The sequence below is a fragment of the Ranitomeya imitator genome, chromosome 4 (genome assembly GCF_032444005.1).
Source record: "Ranitomeya imitator isolate aRanImi1 chromosome 4, aRanImi1.pri, whole genome shotgun sequence".
NCBI classification, from domain to species: domain Eukaryota; kingdom Metazoa; phylum Chordata; class Amphibia; order Anura; family Dendrobatidae; genus Ranitomeya; species Ranitomeya imitator.
In genome coordinates this window covers 432,194,364-432,217,291 of record NC_091285.1, presented here as the reverse complement: position 1 = coordinate 432,217,291, position 22,928 = coordinate 432,194,364, and the positions used below count along the sequence as shown (strand labels likewise).

Here is a 22,928-nt window from a genome sequence, read left to right as displayed (position 1 = left end):
AGTGGTTCTGGATGAGGATTAAGATAAGGAGGAGGATAAAAACAAAATGACCAAATATGGAAGTGTATACTCATGTGTGGTTGTGAAGAGGTGCATGAGAATACACCTCCCCCAAAAGAGAGAATGTATTTGAGGTTACGTTTCGCTGTTTTCACTTGGTGGTGTATAGAAGTCTTTCCCAATCCAGGCCTTGTTCATTTTTATAAGAGTCAGCCTGTCAGCATTTTCAGTTGACATGCGGATGCGCTTATCTGTTATAATTCCACCAGCGGCACTAAAAACCCTCTCTGACAGAACGCTAGCAGCAGGGCAGGCCAGGACCTCCAAGGAGCAGAGAGCCAGTTCATGCCACGTGTCCAGCTTGGATACCCAATAATTAAAAGGCACAGAGGAATCACAGAGGATGTTTGTACGATCTGCAAGGTACTCCCTCACCATCTTCTCAAACACTGCACTTCTTGTGACAGCACCCCTTGCCTCTGTGCCGCCACGTTGGGAGGGTCTGAGAAAACTGTCCCAGAACTTGGCCATTATTCCCCTGCCTGAGCTGGATTGTACTTCTGTCTCTCTTGCTTGGAGTCCTTGGCTGTACAACAAACTCTGACATCTGCTGCCAGCATTCTCACATAGGAATTTTCTAAGTAATTCCGCTATAAGGGCCCTGTGGTACTGAAACATTTTAGTACACCTCTCTGCATCAGGCAGAAGAGATTGAAAGTTCTCCTTGTAGCATGGGTCTTGAAGTGTCACCAACCAGTAATGAGTGTCACATAAAATTTTGATAATCCGAGGGTTACGTGAAATGCAGCGCAACATAAAGTTAGCCATGCGTGCTAGACTGCTAACAGGCATGACTTCCGTGTGCTCACCAACAGGATGACTGACGATGCTGTCCTCCTCATCCTCATCCTCCTCCTCCCTTTCCTCAGGCCATCCCCGCTGAACAGAAGTGAATACCGATGTGTTTGTAGTGCCGTCTATAGCACATGAAAGTAGCTCCTGTTCTTCCTCCTCCTCATTGCCTACCAATCCATGTTGAGAAGACATGAGGCTGGGCTGAGTGTAATTCCCCTGTATGTTTCCTTGCTCCATGTCCTCGTGCTCCTCCTGCAATGCATCCTCTTTGATTGTGAGCAGAGAGTTTTTCAGCATGCTGAGAATCGGGATGGTGATGCTAATTATGGCATTATTGCCGCTCACCATCTTGGTGCAGTCCTCAAAGTTTTGGAGAATGTTACATATGTCTGACATCCATGTCCACGCCTGAGGTCTTTTGTGTGGAGTCTGACCAGAAATTCGACGGCCTTGTTGATGTTGGCAGTCAACAACGGCCCTCATCTGCTCACAAATCCTTTCCAACATATGCAGCGTAGAGTTCCAGTGCGTGGGGACATCACACAACAGTCGGTAAGCTGGAAGCTCAAAACGCTGCTGAAGCACGGCAAGGACGGCTGAAGCTGTAGCTGACTTTCTAAAATGGGCAGACATATGGTGTACTTTCACTAGCAGATCCAGCAGCTCCGAGTAGCTTTTCAGAAAATGTTGAACCACGAGGTTAAGCACACAGGCCAAGCAAGGTACAGTATGTGTGTGAGCTCACCTTGCCTCAGAGCCGCCACCAGCTTATGGCCATTGTCACACACGACCATGCCTGGCTGTAGGTTCAGCGGGGTCATCTAAAAATCTGACTGCTCTTTCAGCGCTGTCCACAACTCGTCTGCATTGTGCGGTTTGTCACCTATGCAGATTAGCTTCAGCACTGCCTGTTGCCGCTTGTCTGAGGCAGTACTGCAGTGCTTTCAGCTTCTGACTGATGTGTTAATTTCAGAGATGGAGGATGAAGAGGAGGAGGAGGAGGTGCAGGAGCTGTAGACTGTGGGGAATCCCTGATTGACGTAGGGCCAGCAGTCCTCGGCGTGGGGAGGATGTGTTCCATCCCAAGGTCCTACTGGGTCCCAGCTTCCACTATGTTAACCCAGTGTGCTGTCATTGAGATGTACCATCCCTGCCCACAAGCACTTGTCCGTGGTTAGGTGGACTTTCCTGGTAACAGAATTGTTGAGGGCACGGGTAATGTTGTGGGACACATGCTGGTTTAATGCCGGTACGGCACACCGGGAGAAATAGTGGCTACTGGGGACCGAGTACCTTGGGACGGCCACCGCCATCAGGTTGCGGAAAGCTTCTGTCTCAACAATCCAAAAAGGCAGCATTTCTAGCGCAAGCAGAAGAGAAATATTAGAATTGAAGACTGTGGCCTGCGGGGCGTTGGCTGGGTATTTCCGCTTACATTATAAAGACTGGGTTATGACAACTGAATGCTGTGCTGGGACAAGGACGTGGATGGCTTGCTGATGGTGCTGCTTGACTGTGGGCCACAACAGGTGCAGGGCTAGAGGCATCTTCACATGCATGGTGTACTGGTGATTGGCTTCTACGCAAAACAGTTTAAGAAGCAGTGGTGTGACCAACAGGCAGTGGTGCTGGAGCCTGGGGTTCGGCCCACAAAGTCGGGTGCTTTGCTTGCATGTGCCTGATCATACTCATGGTGGCCAGGCGGGTTATTTTGCTACCCCTGCTGATGCGGGCATGGCAGGTGCTGCAAATGGCCTTCTTCTTGGGAAGATTTCACAGGTGGAATGGCAATTTCACTCATGTTGGTGTTACAGGGAGCGGATGCAATCTTCTGTCTGTGGCCACCACACTGCTTCTCCTGCCTGTTGGGGGGATATGCCTCCTTCCCCATTTGTGCTGCTGTCATCGCTATGCATGTACTCCTGCCAGGTTGGGTCAGTCAATATGTCATTCACCACCTCGTCTTTCACATCAGCACCCTGCTCCTCCTCCTGACTTTCTGGCAATTGTGTCTCATCATCGTCCACCTCTTGTGACATTTTCCCACCATCGCCTTTGTGTGACCCTTCATGCGATCTCATCTTTCCCCACTTCAAGTTGACCGGTAGAGATTTCTGAATCTTGAAATGGAAAACTAAACAGCTCTTCAGAGTGTCCAAGTGTGGGATCAGTTGTCTCAGGGCACTCGGCATGGTGGGGGAAGGAGTGAGAAATATCCTGGCCACACTCATGGCTACTCAGACTTGACCGTGTAGAAGACAAGGTGGTGGTGGTGCCTAAGAGACTAGAAGCATTATCTGCTATCCAACCAACAATCATTTCACATTGTTCTGGCTTCAATAGTGGTGTGCTGTGGTCCCCTAGAAACTGGGACAGGAAGGTCGAGCGAGAAGATGTGGGTCTTTGTTGTTGCCCACTTTCACCTTGCCCACGGCCTCTTCCTCTGGATGCACAATCAGCATCACGTCCACTTCCCCGTCCCTTGCCCCTTGCCTTAGCCATTTTAAATGGACTACTGCACTATTTCAAATGCTCAACACAAATGTCTTTATTAGTAGCGAAATAATATGTGATCAGTATGCCTGCAAATCTACGATTTTTCAAACCCAAACACCAGGCAGGTCTCAGTCTGACCTAACAGATTGTATTCAAAATTTTTTTTAAAGTTAATTTATGCGAAATAGTGCTGTATAGAATTTGAGTATCACACAGGTAAAAAATAAGCACACTGGCCTACAATGTCCAAACTTGGAGCAAAGATATATGAGGGCTCTCACAGAAATACTACACTGGCAAATCTGTGGCCTTTCAATTTTTTTATGCTAAATAGCGCTCTCTAGAATTTGAGTATCACACAGCCAAAAAATAAGTACACTGGCCTCCAATGCCCAAACTTGGAGCACAGAGATATATGACGGCTGTAACGGAAATACCACACTGGCAAATCTGTTGTTAGGACTGGCGGAACGCACCAAGTACAAGATGAAATGGAACTAGGTGCGTTCGCAGTCCGAGGTCCACCGTGCAGGTAAAAACCCTGCTGCTAGTAAGACGGACTATATGGCGGTACTACAAGTATACACGCACGGGTTAACTGCACCCTGCGTGAAGGAAGCGATCCTGTTGCGTCACAGGACCGCGGTACCGCACATAGAGCGCGAGCAATAAGTCAGCGAACTCAACCCCAACTAGGATTGAAGTCCGATTAGACACTTGCTGGCACAACACCGCAACTGGGTGTGTAAGGAAACTAAATAATAATATAAAGGCACAAGAGTGCGTGCGGTGCCGCACAGACGGACGCCACTAACCACCCAGGCTTGGGTCAGGAAAGCGCAGAGCAAGCGCACGGCGCCGTACAGGCGGACACAGCAACTGGTAGCTGTAATGTGTGTTACGTGCTGTTGGATAAGTCGGGCGCTAGATAGCAAACATACACCTTCCGCGAACAGACATTCAATAGGGAGGGTATTTAAAGAGCGACTTTCACTCACAACACACACACATATTTACAAGACAATACTAGCGCATGGCCATGCGGTCATGCGCAGTTTATATAGCTGCAGCAGAGGAAACAGCTATAGAAGTTTTGCCCTTTCAGGACCAGCCAAAAGGACCAATGGGATGTGCTGCAGTACCTGAGCATGTGACCCTCGATCTCCAACAGGAGATCTTGCCCTGGGCATGCTCAGTGTGTGCAAATAAGGACTTAGATCCAGAAACGTCCACTCGCCGCTGCCCAGCACTGGCTTCAATGGCAGAAGCAGGAAAAGCAGCAGTAACTCTTCGCACAGAGTCAGACTGAGCGAGACGCTGGGATCGACATCCCTGCTGAGCAGACTCCACTGCGGCTGGAGGAGAATGGGAGACCGCAGCGGAGACGGATCGAGATTCCCCCTGTGCAGCAGAGGAAACCCGACTCCTAACATCTGTGGCCTTGGAATTTTTTTATGCTAAATAGTGCTGTATAGAATTTGAGTATCACACAGCCAAAAAATAAGTACACCGGCCTCCAATGCCCAAACCTGGAGCACAGAGACATATGACAGCTGTAATGGAAATACCACACAGGCAAATCTGTGGCCTTGGAATTTTTTTGATGCTATATAGTGTTGTATAGAATTTGAATATTACACAGCCAAAAAATAAGTACACCGACCTCCAATGCCCAAACTTGGAGCACAGAGATATATGACGGCTGTAACGGAAATACCACACTGGCAAATCTGTTGTTAGGACTGGCGGAACGCACCAAGTACAAGATGAAATGGAACTAGGTGCGTTCGCAGTCCGAGGTCCACCGTGCAGGTAAAAACCCTGCTGCTAGTAAGACGGACTATATGGCGGTACTACAAGTATACACGCACGGGTTAACTGCACCCTGCGTGAAGGAAGCGATCCTGTTGCGTCACAGGACCGCGGTACCGCACATAGAGCGCGAGCAATAAGTCAGCGAACTCAACCCCAACTAGGATTGAAGTCCGATTAGACACTTGCTGGCACAACACCGCAACTGGGTGTGTAAGGAAACTAAATAATAATATAAAGGCACAAGAGTGCGTGCGGTGCCGCACAGACGGACGCCACTAACCACCCAGGCTTGGGTCAGGAAAGCGCAGAGCAAGCGCACGGCGCCGTACAGGCGGACACAGCAACTGGTAGCTGTAATGTGTGTTACGTGCTGTTGGATAAGTCGGGCGCTAGATAGCAAACATACACCTTCCGCGAACAGACATTCAATAGGGAGGGTATTTAAAGAGCGACTTTCACTCACAACACACACACATATTTACAAGACAATACTAGCGCATGGCCATGCGGTCATGCGCAGTTTATATAGCTGCAGCAGAGGAAACAGCTATAGAAGTTTTGCCCTTTCAGGACCAGCCAAAAGGACCAATGGGATGTGCTGCAGTACCTGAGCATGTGACCCTCGATCTCCAACAGGAGATCTTGCCCTGGGCATGCTCAGTGTGTGCAAATAAGGACTTAGATCCAGAAACGTCCACTCGCCGCTGCCCAGCACTGGCTTCAATGGCAGAAGCAGGAAAAGCAGCAGTAACTCTTCGCACAGAGTCAGACTGAGCGAGACGCTGGGATCGACATCCCTGCTGAGCAGACTCCACTGCGGCTGGAGGAGAATGGGAGACCGCAGCGGAGACGGATCGAGATTCCCCCTGTGCAGCAGAGGAAACCCGACTCCTAACATCTGTGGCCTTGGAATTTTTTTATGCTAAATAGTGCTGTATAGAATTTGAGTATCACACAGCCAAAAAATAAGTACACCGGCCTCCAATGCCCAAACCTGGAGCACAGAGACATATGACAGCTGTAATGGAAATACCACACAGGCAAATCTGTGGCCTTGGAATTTTTTTGATGCTATATAGTGTTGTATAGAATTTGAATATTACACAGCCAAAAAATAAGTACACCGACCTCCAATGCCCAAACTTGGAGCACAGAGATATATGACGGCTGTAACCAAAATACCACACTGGGAAATCTGTGGCCTTGGAATTTTTTTTTATGCGAAATAGTGCTGCATAGAATTTGAGTATCACACAGCTAAAAAATAAGTACACTGGCCTCCAATGACCAATCTTGGAGCACACAGATATATGAGGCCTTTTTCGGTGAATTTAAAACACCAAAAAAAAAAAAAAAATGGGCACAAGGGTAGCACTCACAACTATGCTACGTATGCCTGACAAACTATAACTTTTCAACAGGCCTCAGTCTGACAGAACAGACTGTATATTTTTTGGGGGGGAGATTTTTTGGAAAAAAAGAAAATAGGTATATAGACAGTAAATAAGCTGCAGCAGCAGGCAGTTATGGAGCTTTGGGAAGGATGCAGTGGGACTAATGGACGCACATACAGTGCCTGCAGGCCTTGCACTGATGTGGATATGCTGTGTCCTGTCTACCTAGCGCTGCAATATTGGGACCCACGAATTAGCCTTAAAAAGGACTTTTGATTTCTGAGGAGTTGTGGATGTAAGAGTTGCAGACCTACACTAACTCTAAAACCACGATTCTGACCCTATCTCGGCAGCAGCTCTCCCTACTCTCGCTGAAACAGGAACGAGCAGGGCGGCGCCAGGTTTCTTATACTCGGGATGATGCTGTACGGCCCAGCCAATCACTGCACGACCACAACAAAGATGGCTGCGGCATTTCATGGCCTGGCAGACAATCCCTGCACCATGATTGGGTCTCTAAAGTCTGTCAAAACTGCTGGGTGGAGACTGCAGTTACCGCCGAAAAATACCGGAAATGCTCACTGGTCGCCGAGTACGCCGAGCATAGCGATACTCGGGCGAGTAACGAGTAGTGGTGAGCATGTTCGTTCATCACTAATTCTTAACAAAAAAGTGTGAAACAACTGAAAATATGTCTTATATTCTTGGTTCTTCAAAGTAGCCACCTTTTGCTTTGATGACTGCTTTGCACACTCTTGCCATTCTCTTGATGAGCTTCAAGAGGTAGTCACCGGGAATGTTCTTCCAACAATCTTGAAGGAGTTCCCAAAGATGCTTAGCACTTGTTGGCCCTTTTGCCTTCACTCTGCAGTCTAGCTCACCCCAAACCATCTCAATTGGGTTCAGGTCTGGTGACTGTGGAGGCCAGGTCATCTGGCGTAGCACCCCATCACTCTCCTTCTTGGTCAAATAGCCCTTACACAGCCTGGAGGTGTGTTTGGGGTCATTGTCCTGTTGAAAAATAAATGATGGTCCAACTAAACGCAAACCGGATGGAATAGCATGCCGCTGCAAGATGCTGTGGTAGCCATACTGGTTCAGTATGCCTTCAATTTTGAATATATCCCCAACAGTGTCAACAGCAAAGCACCAACACACCATCACACCTCCTCCTCCATGCTTCACGGTGGGAACCAGGCATGTAGAGTCCATCCGTTCACCTTTTCTGCGTTGCACAAAGACACGGTGGTTGGAACCAAAGATCTCAAATTTGGACTCATCAGACCAAAGCACAGATTTCCACTGGTCTAATGTCCATTCCTTGTGTTCTTTAGCCCAAACAAGTCTCTTCTGCTTGTTGCCTGTCCTTAGCAGTGGTTTCCTAGCAGCTATTTTACCATGAAGGCCTGCTGCACAAAGTCTCCTGTTAGCAGTTGTTGTAGAGATGGGTCAGCTGCTAGAACTCTGTGTGGCATTGACCTGGTCTCTAATCTGAGCTGCTGTTAACCTGCGATTTCTGAGGCTGGTGACTCGGATAAACTTATCCTCAGAAGCAGAGATGATTCTTGGTCTTCCTTTCTTGGGGCAGTCCTCATGTGGGCTAGTTTCTTTGTAGCGCTTTATGGTTTTTGCAACTGCACTTAGAGACACTTTCAAAGTTTTCCCAATTTTTTCGGACTGACTGTCCTTCATTTCTTAAAGTAATGATGGCCACTTGTTTTTCTTTACTTAGCTGTTTTTTTCTTGCCATAAAACAAATTCTATTCAGTAGGACTATCAGCTGTGTATCCACCAGACTTCTGCACAACACAACTGATGGTCCCAACCCCATTTATAAGGCAAGAAATCCCACTTATTAAACCTGACAGGGCACTCCTGTGAAGTGAAAACCATTCCCGGTGACTACCTCTTGAAGCTCATCAAGAGAATGCCAAGAGTGTGCAAAGCAGTCATCAAAGCAAAAGGTGGCTACTTTGAAAAACCTAGAATATAAGACCAAATTTCAGTTGTTTCACACTTTTTTGTTAAGTATATAATTCCACATGTGTTAATTCATAGTTTTGATACCTTCAGTGTGATTGTACAATTTTCATAGTCATGAAAATACAGAAAAATCTTTAAATGAGAAGGTGTGTCCAAACGTTTGGTCTGTACTGTATGTCACACAAAACACTTAATAAATAACATTTCCCACATGTCTACTTTACATCAGCACAATTTTGGAACTAAATTTTTTTTTGTTAGGGAGTTATAAGAATTAAAAGTTGACCAGCGATTTCTCATTTTTACATCACCAATTTTTTAGGGACCACATCACATTTGTAATCACTTTGAGGGGTCTGTATGATAGACAATACTAAAAAGTTAAACAATTCTAAAAACTGCACCCCTCAAGGTTCTCAAAACCACATTTAAGAAGTGTATTAAACCTTCAGGTGCTTCACAGGAATTTTTGGAATGTTTAAAAAAAAACTTTTTTCACAAAAATTTACTTCAGATCCAATTTGTTTTAATTTCCCAAGGGTAACAGGAGAAATTGGACCCCAAAAGTTGTTGTCCAATTTGTCCTGAGTACGCTGATACCCCATAAGTGGGAATAAACCACTGTTTGGGTGCAGGGCAGAGCTTGGAAGGGAAGGAGCACCGTTTGATTTGTTCAACGCAGAATTGGCTGGAATGGAGATCAGACGCCATGTCACGTTTGGAGAGCCCCTGATGTGCCTAAACAGTGGAAACCCCCCACAAGTGACCCATTTTAGAAACCAGAGTACCTAAGGAACTTATCTAGATGTGTGGTGTGCACTTTGAACCCCCAATTGTTTCACTAAAGTTTATAATGTAGGGCCGTGAAAATTGAAAACTCTTTTTTTTCCCAAAAAATGATCTTCTAGCCCCAATTTCATATTTTCCCAAGGGTATTTGGAGAATTTGGATCCCAAAAGTTGTTGTGCAATCTGTCCTGAGTATGCTGATGCCCCATATATGGGAGAAAACCACTGTTTGGGCACATGTTGGGGCTCGGAAGGAAAGAAGTGGCGTTTTGGAATGCAGACTTTGATGGAATTGTCTGCGGGCGTTACGTTGCATTTGTTGAGCCCCTGATGTCCCTAATCAGTAGAAACCCCCCACAGATGACCCCATATTGGAAACTAGACCCCATAAGGAACCTATCTAGATGTGTTATGAGAACTCTGAACCCCCAAGTGTTTCACTAAAGTTTATAAAGCAGAGCCGTGAAAACAAAAAATCTTTTTTTCCCATAAAAATGATTTTTAAGCCCCCAAATTTTTATTTTCCCAAGGGTAACAGGAGAACTTGGACCACAAAAGTTGTTGTGCAATTTTTTCTGAGTAGGCTGATACCCCATTTGTGGGAGTAAACCACTGTTTGGGCGCAGGGCAGAGCTCGGAAGGGAAGGAGCACCGTTTGATTTGTTCAACGCAGAATTGGCTGGAATTAAGATCAGACGCCATGTCGCATTTGGAGAGCCCCTGATGTGCCTAAACAGTGGAAACCCCCCACAAGTGACCCATTTTAGAAATTAGACCACCTAAGGAGCATATCTAGATGTGTGGTGTGCACTTTGAACCCCAAATGTTTCACTAAAGTTTATAATGTAGAGTCATGAAAATTAAAAACTCTTTTTTTTCCCAAGGGTATTTGGAGAATTTGGACCCCAAAAGTTGTTGTGCAATCTGTCCTGAGTATGCTGATACCCCATATATGGGAGAAAACCACTGTTTGGGCACGTCGGTGCTCGGAAGGGAAGAAGTGGCGTTTTGGAATGCAGACTTTGATGGAATTGTCTGCGGTCGTCACGTTGCATTTGCAGAGCCCCTGATGTACCTAAACAGTAGAAACCCCCCACAGGTGACCCCATATCGGAAACTAGACCCCATAAGGAACTTATCTAGATGTGTTATGAGAACTTTGAACCCCAAGTGTTTCACTAAAGTTTATAACGCAGAGCCGTGAAAACAAAAAAAAAAATTTTCCCATTAAAATGATTTTTTAGCCCCCAAATTTTTATTTTCCCAAGGGTAACAGGAGAAATTGGACCACAAAAGCTGTTGTCCAATTTGTCCTGAGTATGCTGATACCCCATATGTGGGGGTAAACCACTGTTTGGGCACACAGCAGAGCTCAGAAGGGAAGGAGCACCGTTTTACTTTTTCAACGCAGAATTTTATGGAATTGAGGTCGGACGTCATGTTGCGTTTGCAGAGCCCCTGATGTGCCTAAACAGTGGAAACCCCCAATTCTAACTCTAACCCCAACACACCCCTATCCCTAATCCCAACTCCCATACACCCCTAACCCCAACAGACCCCATCCCTAATCCCAACCCTAACCATAGCCCTAACTACACCCCTAACCCTGACACACCCCTAACCCAACCGTAAACATAATCCAAACCCTAACCCCAACTTTAGCCCCAACCATAACCCTAACTTTAGCCCCAACCCTAATGGAAAAATGGAAATAATTTTTTTTTTTATTTTATTATTTTTCTCTAACTGAGGCGGTGATAAAGAGGGGTTTGACTTACTATTTATAGCGGGGTTTTATAGCGGGTTTTTATGTTTGTCAGCTGTCACACACTAAAAGACGCTTTTTATTGCAAAAAATAGTTTTTGCATCACCACATTTTGAGAACTATAATTTTTCCATATTTTGGTCCACAGAGTCATGTGAGGTCTTGTTTTTTACAGGACGAGTTGATGTTTTTATTAGCACCATTTTCAGGCACATGACGTTTTTAGATCGCTTTTTATTCCGATTTTTGTTATGTGGAATGAACAAAAACCCACAATTTATTAATTTCTTTTGGGGGGCATTTATACCGTTCCGCGTGTGGTAAAATTGATAAAGCAGTTTTATTCTTCAGGTTAGTATGATTACAGCAATACCTCATTTATATCTTTTTTTATGTTTTGACGCTTTTATACAATAAAAGCTATTTTATATAAAAAATAATTATTTTCGCATCGCTATATTCTGAGGGTTATAACTTTTTAATTTTTTCGCTCATGACACAGCTCGCTTTTTGCGGGACAAGATGACATTTTCCGCGGTACCATCTATATATATAATTGCCTAAGGGTTTTTCCGTCTGTCTGTCTGTCTGTCTGTCTGTCTGTCCTGGAAATCCCGGCTCTCTGATTGGTCGAGGCCGCCAGGCCTCGACCAATCAGCAACGGGCACAGCGACGATGATGTCATAAAGGACGTAGAAATCCCGCGTCTGATTGGTCGAGGCCGCCAGGCCTCGACCAATCAGCAACCGGCACAGCGACGATGATGTCATAAAGGACGTAGACATCTCACGTTTCTGATTCAGCGACGGGCACAGTATCGACGTAGATGTCATAATGGTTGCCATGGCGACGATGATGTCATAAAGGTTGCCTCGACCAATCAGCGACGGGCACAGTGTGCCGCGAATTCTGGAATCATCATTGTCCATATACTACGGGGACATGCATATTCTAGAATACCCGATGCGTTAGAATCGGGCCACAATCTAGTGTTTATTTATATCCGTCTTTTTGATCGCGTGTTATTCCACTTTTTGTTTGGTGGTATGATGATAAAGCATTGTTTTTTGCCTCGTTTTTTTAACGGTGTTCACTGAAGGGGTTAACTAGTGGGACGGTTTAATAGGTCGAGTCGCTACGGACGCGGCAATACTTAATATGTGTACTTTTATGTTTTTTTTAAATTTACATAAAGAAATGTATTTATTGGAACAATATTTATTTTTTTTCTTTATTTAGAAATTAAAAAATATATATTTTTACACAGTGTAATATTTTTTTTTAAACTTTTTTACATTGTCCCAGGGTGGGACATCACTATATAAAGTGAGATCGCTGATCTGAAACTTTGCAGATCAGTGATCTGACAGGCAGTGCTGGAGGCTTGCCAGCGCCTACTCTCAGCAGGCACTGACAAGTCACCTCCCTGCAGGACCTGGAAGGACCCCATGGCCATCTTGGATCCGGGGGCCTGCAGGGAGGAGACGCTCGGAACAACGCGATCACATTGCGTTGTTCTGAGGGTCTCAGGGAAGCACGCAGGGAGCCCCCTCCCTGCGCGATGCTTTACTATGCCACCGAAATGCTGCGATCATGTTTGAGCGCAGTGTTCCAGGGGTTAGAGTGTCGGGAGCGGTCCATGACTGCTCCTGGCACATAGTGCCAGATGGCAGCTGTGATAACCAGCTGACACCCGGCCGCGATCACATATGACGTGCTATACCGTCGATGGTCATACGGGCCCAGGTCACCTCGACGGGATAGTACGTCTAATGTCAGAAAGGGGTTAATAAAACATAAAAAGTTACCAGGACATGAGGCACATTGATGATAATCCATCAATGTGTCACATTAACCTGTATTTCAGCCTACATTACTAATGGATTCATTACATCAGAGTGATCTATTTCAAGTGTTTATTTCTGTTAATGTTGATGATTATGGCTTACAGTCAATGAGAACCCAAAAGTCATTATCTCAGTAAATTAGAAGACTTTATAACATCAGCTTGAAAAATGATTTTAAAATCCGAAATGTTGGCCTACTGAAAAGTATGTTCAGTAAATGCACTCAATACTTAGTTGGGGCGCCTTTTGCATCAATTACTGCATCAATGCGGTGTGGCATGGAGGCGATCAGCCTGTGGCACTGCTGAAGTGTTATGGAAGCCAGGTTGCTTTGATAGCATCCTTCAGCTTGTCTGCATTGTTGGGTCTGGTGTCTCTAGTCTTAAGGTACCGTCACACATAACGATATGGTTAGCGATATCGTTGCAACGTTACGCTTTTGGTGACATTATTATTATTATTATACATTTTTATAGCGCCATTTATTCCATGGCGCTTTACATGTGAATACGGGGCAAATATAGACAAATACATTAAACATGAGCAGATAACAAGGCACACGAGTACATAAGGAGGGAGGACCCTGCCCGCGAGGGCTCACAGTCTGCAGGGGGTGGGTGAGGATACACTAGGAGAGGGAAGAGCTGGCTGTACGGCTGTTCAGTAGGTTGAGGATCACTGCAGGCTGTAGGCTTGTCGGAAGAGATGAGTCTTCAGGTTCTTTTTGAAGGTTTCTATGGTAGGCGCAAGTCTGATGTGTTGGGGTAGAGAGTTCCAGAGTATGGGGGAAGCACGGGAGAAGTCTTGGATGCGATCCCGCTAACGATCTCGTTATGTGTGACAGCGACCAACGATCAGGCCCCTGCTGGGAGATCGTTGGTTGTTGGGGAATGATCAGGACCATTTTTTGGTCGCTGATCACCCGCTGTCATCGCTGGATCGGCGAGTGTGATGCCGATCCAGCGATGTGTTCACTTGTAAATAGGGTAAATATCGGGTTACTAAGCGCAGGGCCGCGCTTAGTAACCCGATATTCACCCTGGGTACCATTGTAAAAGTTAAAAAAAAAAACAGTACATACTCACATTCTGATGTCTGTCACGTCCCCCAGCGTCCACAGGGTTAAAACTGCTTTCTCCAGGAGCGCTGCTAATGCACGTGCTGCTGCCGAGAGTTTCCCTGCACTGACTGTGTCAGCGCCGGCCATAAAGCAGAGCACAGCGGTGACGTCACCGCTGTTACTGCCGGCGCTGACACAGTTAGTGCAGGGAAACTCTCAGCAGCAGCGCGTGCATTAGCAGCGCTCTTGCCGAAAGCAGTTTTAACCCTGTGGATGCTGGCGGGGGATGTGACAGACATCAGAATGTGAGTATGTAGTGTTTTTTTTTATTTTACAATGGTAACCAGGGTAAATATCAGGTTACTAAGTGCGGCCCTACACTTAGTAACCCGATGTTTACCCTATTTACAAGTGAACACATCGCTGGATCGGCATCACACTCGCCGATCCAGCGATGACAGCGGGTGATCAGCGACCAAAAAATGGTCCTGATCATTCCCCAACGACCAACGATCTCCCAGCAGGGGCCTGATCGTTGGTCGCTGTCACACATAACGAGATCGTTAGCGGGATCGTTGCTATGTCACCAAAAGCGTAACGTTGCAACGATATCGCTTACCCGGGTGCTGCAGGGGGACTTCGGCATTGTTGAAGACAGTTTCAACTATGCCGAAGTCGTTCCCCTGATCGTTGGTTGCTGGAGAGAGCTGTCTGTGTGACAGCTCCCCAGCGACCACACAACGACTTACCAACGATCACGGCCAGGTCGTATCGTTGGTCGTGATCGTTGGTAAGTCGTTTAGTGTGACTAAACTTTTACTCTTGATACTCTTGACAATACTCCATAGATTCTCTATGGAGATAAGGTCAGACAAGTTTGCCGGCCAATCAAGCAAAGTGATACTGTTGTTTTAAACCAGGTATTGGTACTTTTGGCAGTGTGGACGAGTGCCAAGTTCTGCTGGAGAATGAAATTTCCATCTCCAAAAAGCTTGTTAGCAAAGGGAAGCATATGCTCTAAAATTTCCTTATAGACGGCTGCACTAACTTTGGTCTTGATAAAACACAGTGGACCTACACCAGCAGATGACATGCCTCCCCAAACCATTACTGATTGTGGAAACTTCACATAGCTTGGATTGTGTGCCTCTCCACTCTTCCTCCAGACTCTATGAGATTCACTTTTTGTCATGAAGAACTGAAATAAATTAACTTTTTGATGATATTCTAATTTAGTGAAAAACACTTGAAAGTACCGTCCGTGATGCGTTAATCATCTGCGGCTCTTCTGACCCTAGCTCAATAGTGTCATAGGTATATATAATGATACCAGTCTTTTATATAGGCATATATGTGGCAGTACAACTTGGGTCAGGAGACCTGCAATTGTGTTGCACATTGTCTCATCTTATGCATTGCTTAAATAGTGCTAACATATTCCACAACACTTTACATACATTATCATCACTGTCACCAATGGGGATAAAAATCTAAAATTCCGTATTCAGTTTTTTTTTATTTTTCTCACTTATTTGTTACCATTAATTCCATAGCACTTTTCAGACATTATTATCACTGTCCGATTGAGCTCACTATCTAGATTCCCAATCAGTATGTCTTTGGAGTGTGGAAGGAAACAGAATACCCAGAGGAAATCCACATATAACATACAAGGCTCTTTGCAGATGTTGTCCTTAGTGGTATTTGAACCAATGACTCTAGTGCTACAAAGCAGCATTGCTAACCACTGAGCCACCCTGCTGCCAAATGAGGTCTGTATTTAAACCGTGAAACATGGATGTATGAATCAACCTAAACATTATTCTGGCGGTAATTCCGACAGAGCCTTTCACATGAATAAAGCTGACTACGTCACTATGGCCACCTTCCTGGGAGTATTGGTTTTGAGCAGCAAAATTCACTTCCCATATTTTCAAAAAATAAAAGCAACTATTGACTTCTTTTACATAATTTATAAAGCATATCATATAACTACAGTTGCAGCAGAGGGAGGATATATCATGGGGGTGGTGGGATTAGGAAAAGAGGGTATATTTCTTTTATATCAGTATCCGCCTCATAGATAAGCTTACATCAGCACAACTTTACTTTTTATATCTATTTACAATTTTATCTATGTTTTGCTTGTTACATTGTATATGATTTGATGTAGCTCAGTACATGAATGGAAGATCATGATGATCAAGATCATGATGCCATAGAGATAACTAAATGATAAACATTACCTTCTCTTTATTTTTGTCATCTGAATTTCATCTTTGTACCAGGTTATGTTTGAGTCACTTAAAATATTGAAGAACTGACACCAGAGTTTTAAATTCCCAGAGGCATCAGAAAATTGCTCTGCCCGGATCTTCCGAATCACCTGTGGAGCTAAACAAGAATATTGAGAAGATTATATAATACTTTTGAAATATATTCATCCAAACATTTAAGCTGGCCATACACAAATTAATAAAGTCTGCTTAACCTTCTGAATTTGCGCATCAGCTGACGATCTGTAAGGGCCTACTAACTCTGGATTTCAATTACAATATATACAGTGAGTATGGAAAGTATTCAGACCCCTTTAAATTTTTCACTCTTTGTTTCATTGCAGCCATTTGGTCAATTTAAAAGTTCATTTTTTCACATTAATGTACACTCTGCACCCCATCTTGACTGAAAAAAAAATAGAAATGTAGAAATTTTTGCAAATTTAATAAAAAAGAAACTGAAATATCACATGGTCATAAGTATTCAGACTCTTTGCTCAGACACTCATAATTAAGTCACATGCTGTCCATTTCCTTGTGATCCTCCTTGAGATGGTTCTACTCCTTCATTGGAGGCCAGCTGTGTTTAATTAAACTGATAGGACTTGATTTGGAAAGGCACACACCTGTCTATATAAGACCTCACAGCTCACAGTGCATGTCAGTCCAAATGAGAATCATGAGGTCAAAGGAACTGGCCAAGGAGCTCAGAGACAGAATTGTGGCAAGGCACAGATCTGGCCAAGGTTGCAACAGAATTTCTGCAATACTGAAGGTTCCTAAAAGCGCAGTGGCCTACATAATCCTTAAATGGGAGAAGTTTAGGACCAACAGAAGTCTTCCTAGACCTGGCCGTCAAGCCAAACTGAGCAATCGTGGGAGAAGAGCCTTGGTGAGAAAGGTAAAGAAGAACCCCAAGATCACTGTGGCTGAGCTCCAGAGATGCAGTAGGGAGTTGGGAGAAAGTTCTACAAAGTAAAATATCACTGCAGCCCTCCCCCAGTCGGGCCTTTATGGCAGAGTGGCCCGACAGAAGCCTCTCCTCAGTGCAAGACATATGAAAGCCCGCACAGAGTTTGCTAAAAAACACATGAAGGACTCCCAGACTATGAGAAATAAGATTCTCTGGTCTGATGAGACAAAGATAGACATACTAGTAGACATACTAGTAGACATACTAAGCGGTATGTGTGGAGAAAACCAGACACTGCTCATCAAGTGCCCAATACAATCCCAACAGTGAAACATGGTGGTGGCAGCATCATGCTTTGGGGGTGTTTTTTTGCAATGAAACAAAGAGTGAAAAATTTAAAGGGGTCTGAATACTTCCCATACCTACTGTATACTGTACGTGATTTTATGCAGTTACATAACTATGCAATGAATTACATTCTTTTGAAATCAATGTCAGAAGATATTTGTCTTCATAATTAAAGGGTTGGTCCGGTAACTAAAATGTCCTTTCAAAATAATTATCTTTACACCCTAACCACCTTGGTAATTATCTTTATTACACAACCATATTACCATACACTTCTCCCTATCTATCTAATCCATAAATGTTTTTTTTTACTTCACTTCGTTTCCCATCATTGCGAATTTTGTGAAACCTATAAGGCTAAATTCCCTCTCCTTTGATCCCCAAATCAGTAGCTCTATCAGAGCTTACTTCTGAAGATCTGTAAAACGAGATTCGGGAGTATGTGCTGACGGGGCCATTGACTGAAATTATGCAGATGAAGTCACAGTGTGCACTGTCAGACAGAATTTTCATCCACATCCATTTATTTGAAGCAGGCATCAAAACACAATCGACCATGCCTTGGTGCCTACCTAATTTAGGCAGATACAGCTGAGAATGATATCCGATAGAGCACACCAGTGTCAGACTGAAGAACATTGGGCCCACCAGAGGACTTGATTCTGAGGGCCCACCTTTCATGTACTTGCTGATTCGATTGGTTATCATGTGATTGCTCAGACACTGCTGAAAACCAGATGGTGAAGCTTGGTTGTCCCCCACTCCAGAGCCCCATAGCAGCTGCAAGGTTTGCACTATAAACTCTCCTGAAGTAGAAGCCATGACCCTCCGGAGGATTCTCCGGTTCTCTGGTGGGCCAGTCCAATCCTGGAGCAAAGACAGACTGTCTGCATTTTGCAGTTAAAGGCACCTGTTAGCACATGCGCCCCAATCCCATTTTCCAGGGATTTGACATAAGCCCTGACAGAGTCACATACATGGGGATCAAGTGCAATGTGAACCAGGCCTTAGACTTACACACTTTTGCACCTATATTGTGCTTGGCCACAAACAAATACTTATCCCAAAAGGAGATTTCAATACCCTGTTTGACAAGTTTCTACATGATTTGAAATTGAATTCAGTTCCTGAAAATTCTGAACATGTCTATTTATAATGGCCAGATAATACACTACACCCAGAGAACATACTTTATTAAGCAGTATGACAAAAAAAGCACAAGGGCAGTAAATTAACTGAAAGGTATGTGTATTTACGTCATATGGTTAGTACTCCAACTTCTCTTATTTCATCAGATGACCACTTCCCTTACTCCTACACTCAATACATATGCTATGTACGGTACATAGCTTTGAAAAGCTTGATGAGCAATAGGCTATATTAACATTACTGTCCTGTTTACATGCCACCCCCATATGTATTCATTTCCTGTTTCACATTTTCAGAAAATTTTGGAACAGATCAATAGCAAGGATAAGGAATATTATTGTAACTATCCAAAAATCTTAAAAAAAAAAAAAAAACCTCAATGAATAAGACCACTAAAGATAGTCATATATATTAGCTTCCAGTTGATGGCTATGTTCCATAGTAAGCACACTGAATTTCCCTAGATATGGACTTGCATATTTTAGAGGGTGACCCAGGGGGAAAAAATCCCAGATTAACAATTTTTAGATACTGTAGCAATTTGAATTACCAGTTTAATGCCTTCTCCCCATATTGTCTATTGACCTCCCATGAAAATCTAATTAAGCTGTTCATAATTAACTTTCACATAGAAGAAAAAGAAGTCAAAGTTTAATAAAGAAGATACTCAATCTTCTTCATTCAAAAATTAGAGGCCGTAATCACATGCTTACTGGTCAAAAGTTTGGACACACCTGTTCATGCCGAGGTTTTCCTTGCTCTTATTGGAATGTACAAATTAAAGAGTCAGACTGAAAGCAGCAAAATATGAAGGAACACATATGAAAACAAGGAGCATAGAATCATGTGAAACAAACCAGACTATATGTTAAACTTTAGATTCCTCAAAATTGCCCCTTTTTTCTGATGACAACTTCATACACCCTTGGCAATATCTCAAGCAGCATTATCAAGTAGTCACCTGAAATGGCTTTCCAACAATCGTGAAGGAGATCCCAGAGGTGCTAAGCAGTTGTTGGCTACTTTGCCTTCACTCTGCAGTCTCACTTATCCCAAACCATTTTACCTGGGTTGAGGTTGGGCATAGGTGATTGCAAAGGCCATGTCATTAGGTGTAACACCTCAACCTTCCCTCCCTCTTAGTCACATAGCCCTTACATTGGACGTGTGTTTTGGTTCATTGTCCTGTTGCAACCCTAATGATAGCACCACTAAGCACAAACCCTATGTGATGGGATACTGTTGCAGAATGCCGTGGTAGCCATGCTGGGTAAATGTGCCTTTGATTTGCAATGGATCATTACAGTGATACCAGCAAAGTACACCCACACCATCACACCTCTCCCTCCATACTTCACAATGTGCGCCACACATTTAAAAATCTATCACTCACCTTATCTATGTCTCACAGACACATGGCAGTTGGTACCAAAAATCTCATATTTTGCCTCATAAGACCACAGTACAGATTTCCACAGATGTAATCTCCAGTCTCTTTTTTTGTGGTCCTCAACAGTGGCTTTTTTGCAACAATTCTACCATAAAGGACTCTTTCAGTCTCTTCTGGACAGTGGATATGAAAAAGTGTCTGATACTAGATGTCTGTGCATCATTTATGTGGGCTTATATATGAGGTCAATTTGAAGTTTATTGGCTGGTAATACACATTAACCTATCCTTTCAAGCAGAAAATTACTGGGTGTCTTTGAAGTATCCAATTTGGACACAGAAAATGAACTGAAGTGAGTGTGATACCCAAGACTACAGAAGAACATCGAGGTGCTAATGGAATTTTGGTATTGTTTATGTTGAATTCAGCTACACTTCACCAGACCGTGGGTGAGAGGTGTATTATCAATAAGCCTTGAGTCACACATAACGTATAAAAAAATTGGTCCGTTTTTCACGGCCGAGATTCGCACAAATGTTCTCCAACAGTGATCCAAATGTCATCTGTGTACAATGCGAGGATGTGATTTTTCTCATTAAAGTATCCATGTGACATCCGTATGACATCTGTACGGTAAGAGTTTCTCTCCGACTTGCAAAATGGACATATAATGGATCCATGGCCTTAAATATTTGTGGAAATATATATACAGTCTATATATACACTCCCTGACAGAAGTTATGTCGCTTATCCATGTTATGTAAATAAAAGCTTATAACCTGACGCTAAATTCATCCATTGTTGTGTAAATTATTCTTTTGAAACCTGAAACCCTCCGAAATGTAGTTTAGGTTATGAAAATAAATTGGCATCAATGCAGAAATATTGATCAGTTAATGGACACAGAATGGACAGATTTTGGCAAGACAAAAGTTTTGTCGCCCACAGAAAGTAATGTGATATTCAAACAAATAATTAAAGGGAACCTGTCACCCCGAAAATCGCGGGTGAGGTAAGCCCACCGGCATCAGGGGCTTATCTGCAGCATTCTGTAATGCTGTAGATAAGCCCCCGATGTTACCTGAAAGAGGAGAAAAAGACGTTATATTATAGTCACCCAGGGGTGGTCCCGCTGCTGGTCCGGTCAGATGGGCGTCTCTGGTCCGCTGCGGCACCTCCTATCTTCATTCCAAAGACGTCCTCTTCTGATCTTCAGCCACGGCTCCGGCGCAGGCGTACTTTGTCTGCCCTGTTGAGGGCAGAACAAAGTACTGCAGTGTGCAGGCGCCGGAAAGGTCAGAGAGGCCCGGCGCCTGCGCACTGCAGTACTTTGCTCTGCCCTCAACAGGGCAGACAAAGTATGCCTGCGCCGGAGCCGTGGCTGAAGATCAGAAGAGGACGTCTTGGAATGAAGATGGGAGGCGCCGCAGCGGACCAGAGACGCCCATTCGACTGAATCAGCAGCAGGACCGCCCCTGGGTGAGTATAATATAACGTCTTTTTCTCCTCTTTCAGGTAACATTGGGGGCTTATCTACAGCATTATAGAATGCTGTAGATAAGCCCCTGATGCCAGTGGGCTTACCTCACCCGCGATTTTCGGGGTGACAGGTTCCCTTTAACTTAAAATACAAATATATGCTGCATAACATTGGTGAATGAAGTTGTGTTGCTATTTGAGTCATATTTAATATTTTGTGTGACTTCGATCAGCTTGAAGGACTGCATCCATGCGGTTGAACAATGATTCATACCACTGGCGGACGCAGTCAGAAAAGGGCCCCTGTGCAAGAACAATATATGGGCCCTTTGCAGCCCGAGAACTCCTAAAAATGCAAAATTGCACTTGCTTTGGAGCGAGAAATTGGCCCCCTTACCTCTTGGGCCCCTGTGCAGCCGCACAGGTTGCACCAGTAGTATGTCCGCCCCTGATTCATACAATTTATTAATTAAGTCATCAGGAATAGCAAAGAATGCAGTCTTACATGCCTCCCAGAGTTCATCTAGATTTTTTAGTTTTGTCTAACAAGCTTCCTCTTTCATCCTACCCCAAACATGCTCAATGATGTTCATGTCTGGTGACTGGGCTGGCCAGTCCTTGGGCACCTTGATCTTTTTTGCCTGGAGGAACTTTGTTGTAGAGATGGATGTATGAGATGGAGCACCATCCTGCTGCAGAATTTGACACCTTTTATGATTTGAATATGAGGTAGCTAATACTTCTTGATATTTTAGGCTATTGATATTGCCTTCCAATTTGCAAATGTTTTGCACACCCCCATACTGAATGTAACCCCAGACCATGATCTTTCCACCACCAAATTTAACTGTTTTCTGGGTGCATTTTGGATCCATACGGGCTCCAGTAGGTCTCCTGTAGTATTTGCGGCAGCTATGCTGTAATTCTACTGAAGATTCATCGGAGAAATCCACCTTTTGCCACTTTTCCAGCGTCCATCTGTTTAGCAAGCTGTGGGACTTTGCAAATGCCACACGGTTTTTAATTTGCCTTTTGTTTAGTGCTGGCTTCTGGGCACTGATTCGACCATGGAGGCCATTTCGAGACAGAATCCTACAAACTGTTCTAGTTGACACAGGGACTTGAGGTGACCAGGCCTGTTGGAGCTCTGCTGCAGTAGAAGAGGGGCTTGCTTTGGATTTTCTAACCAACAAACGTTCCTCCTGAGCAGTTGTCTTGCGGGGTCTGACGGACCTGGGTTTGTCAAACACATCTCCAGTCTCTTCAAATCTTTTTTTAATTCTTTGTACTTGACGCTGAGACAAATTAAAGGTGCCAGCCACCTCTGCAGTGGATCTGGTCTTCAGCCTCTTGATAATCCAGGCTTTGG

The 22,928-nt window shown here is 44.3% G+C and overlaps 1 protein-coding gene across 1 annotated transcript in view; it reads right to left on the bottom strand.

The window, feature by feature from the left end:
• The window catches only part of ALPK3 (alpha kinase 3), a 183,402-nt gene that overhangs the window by 62,203 nt on the left and 98,271 nt on the right, over nucleotides 1-22,928 (bottom strand). Inside the window, exon 8 of the mRNA XM_069765556.1 lies at nucleotides 16,251-16,398. Within this exon, the coding sequence (XP_069621657.1) occupies nucleotides 16,251-16,398 (148 nt within the window). The remainder of the gene's footprint in view (nucleotides 1-16,250; nucleotides 16,399-22,928) is intronic.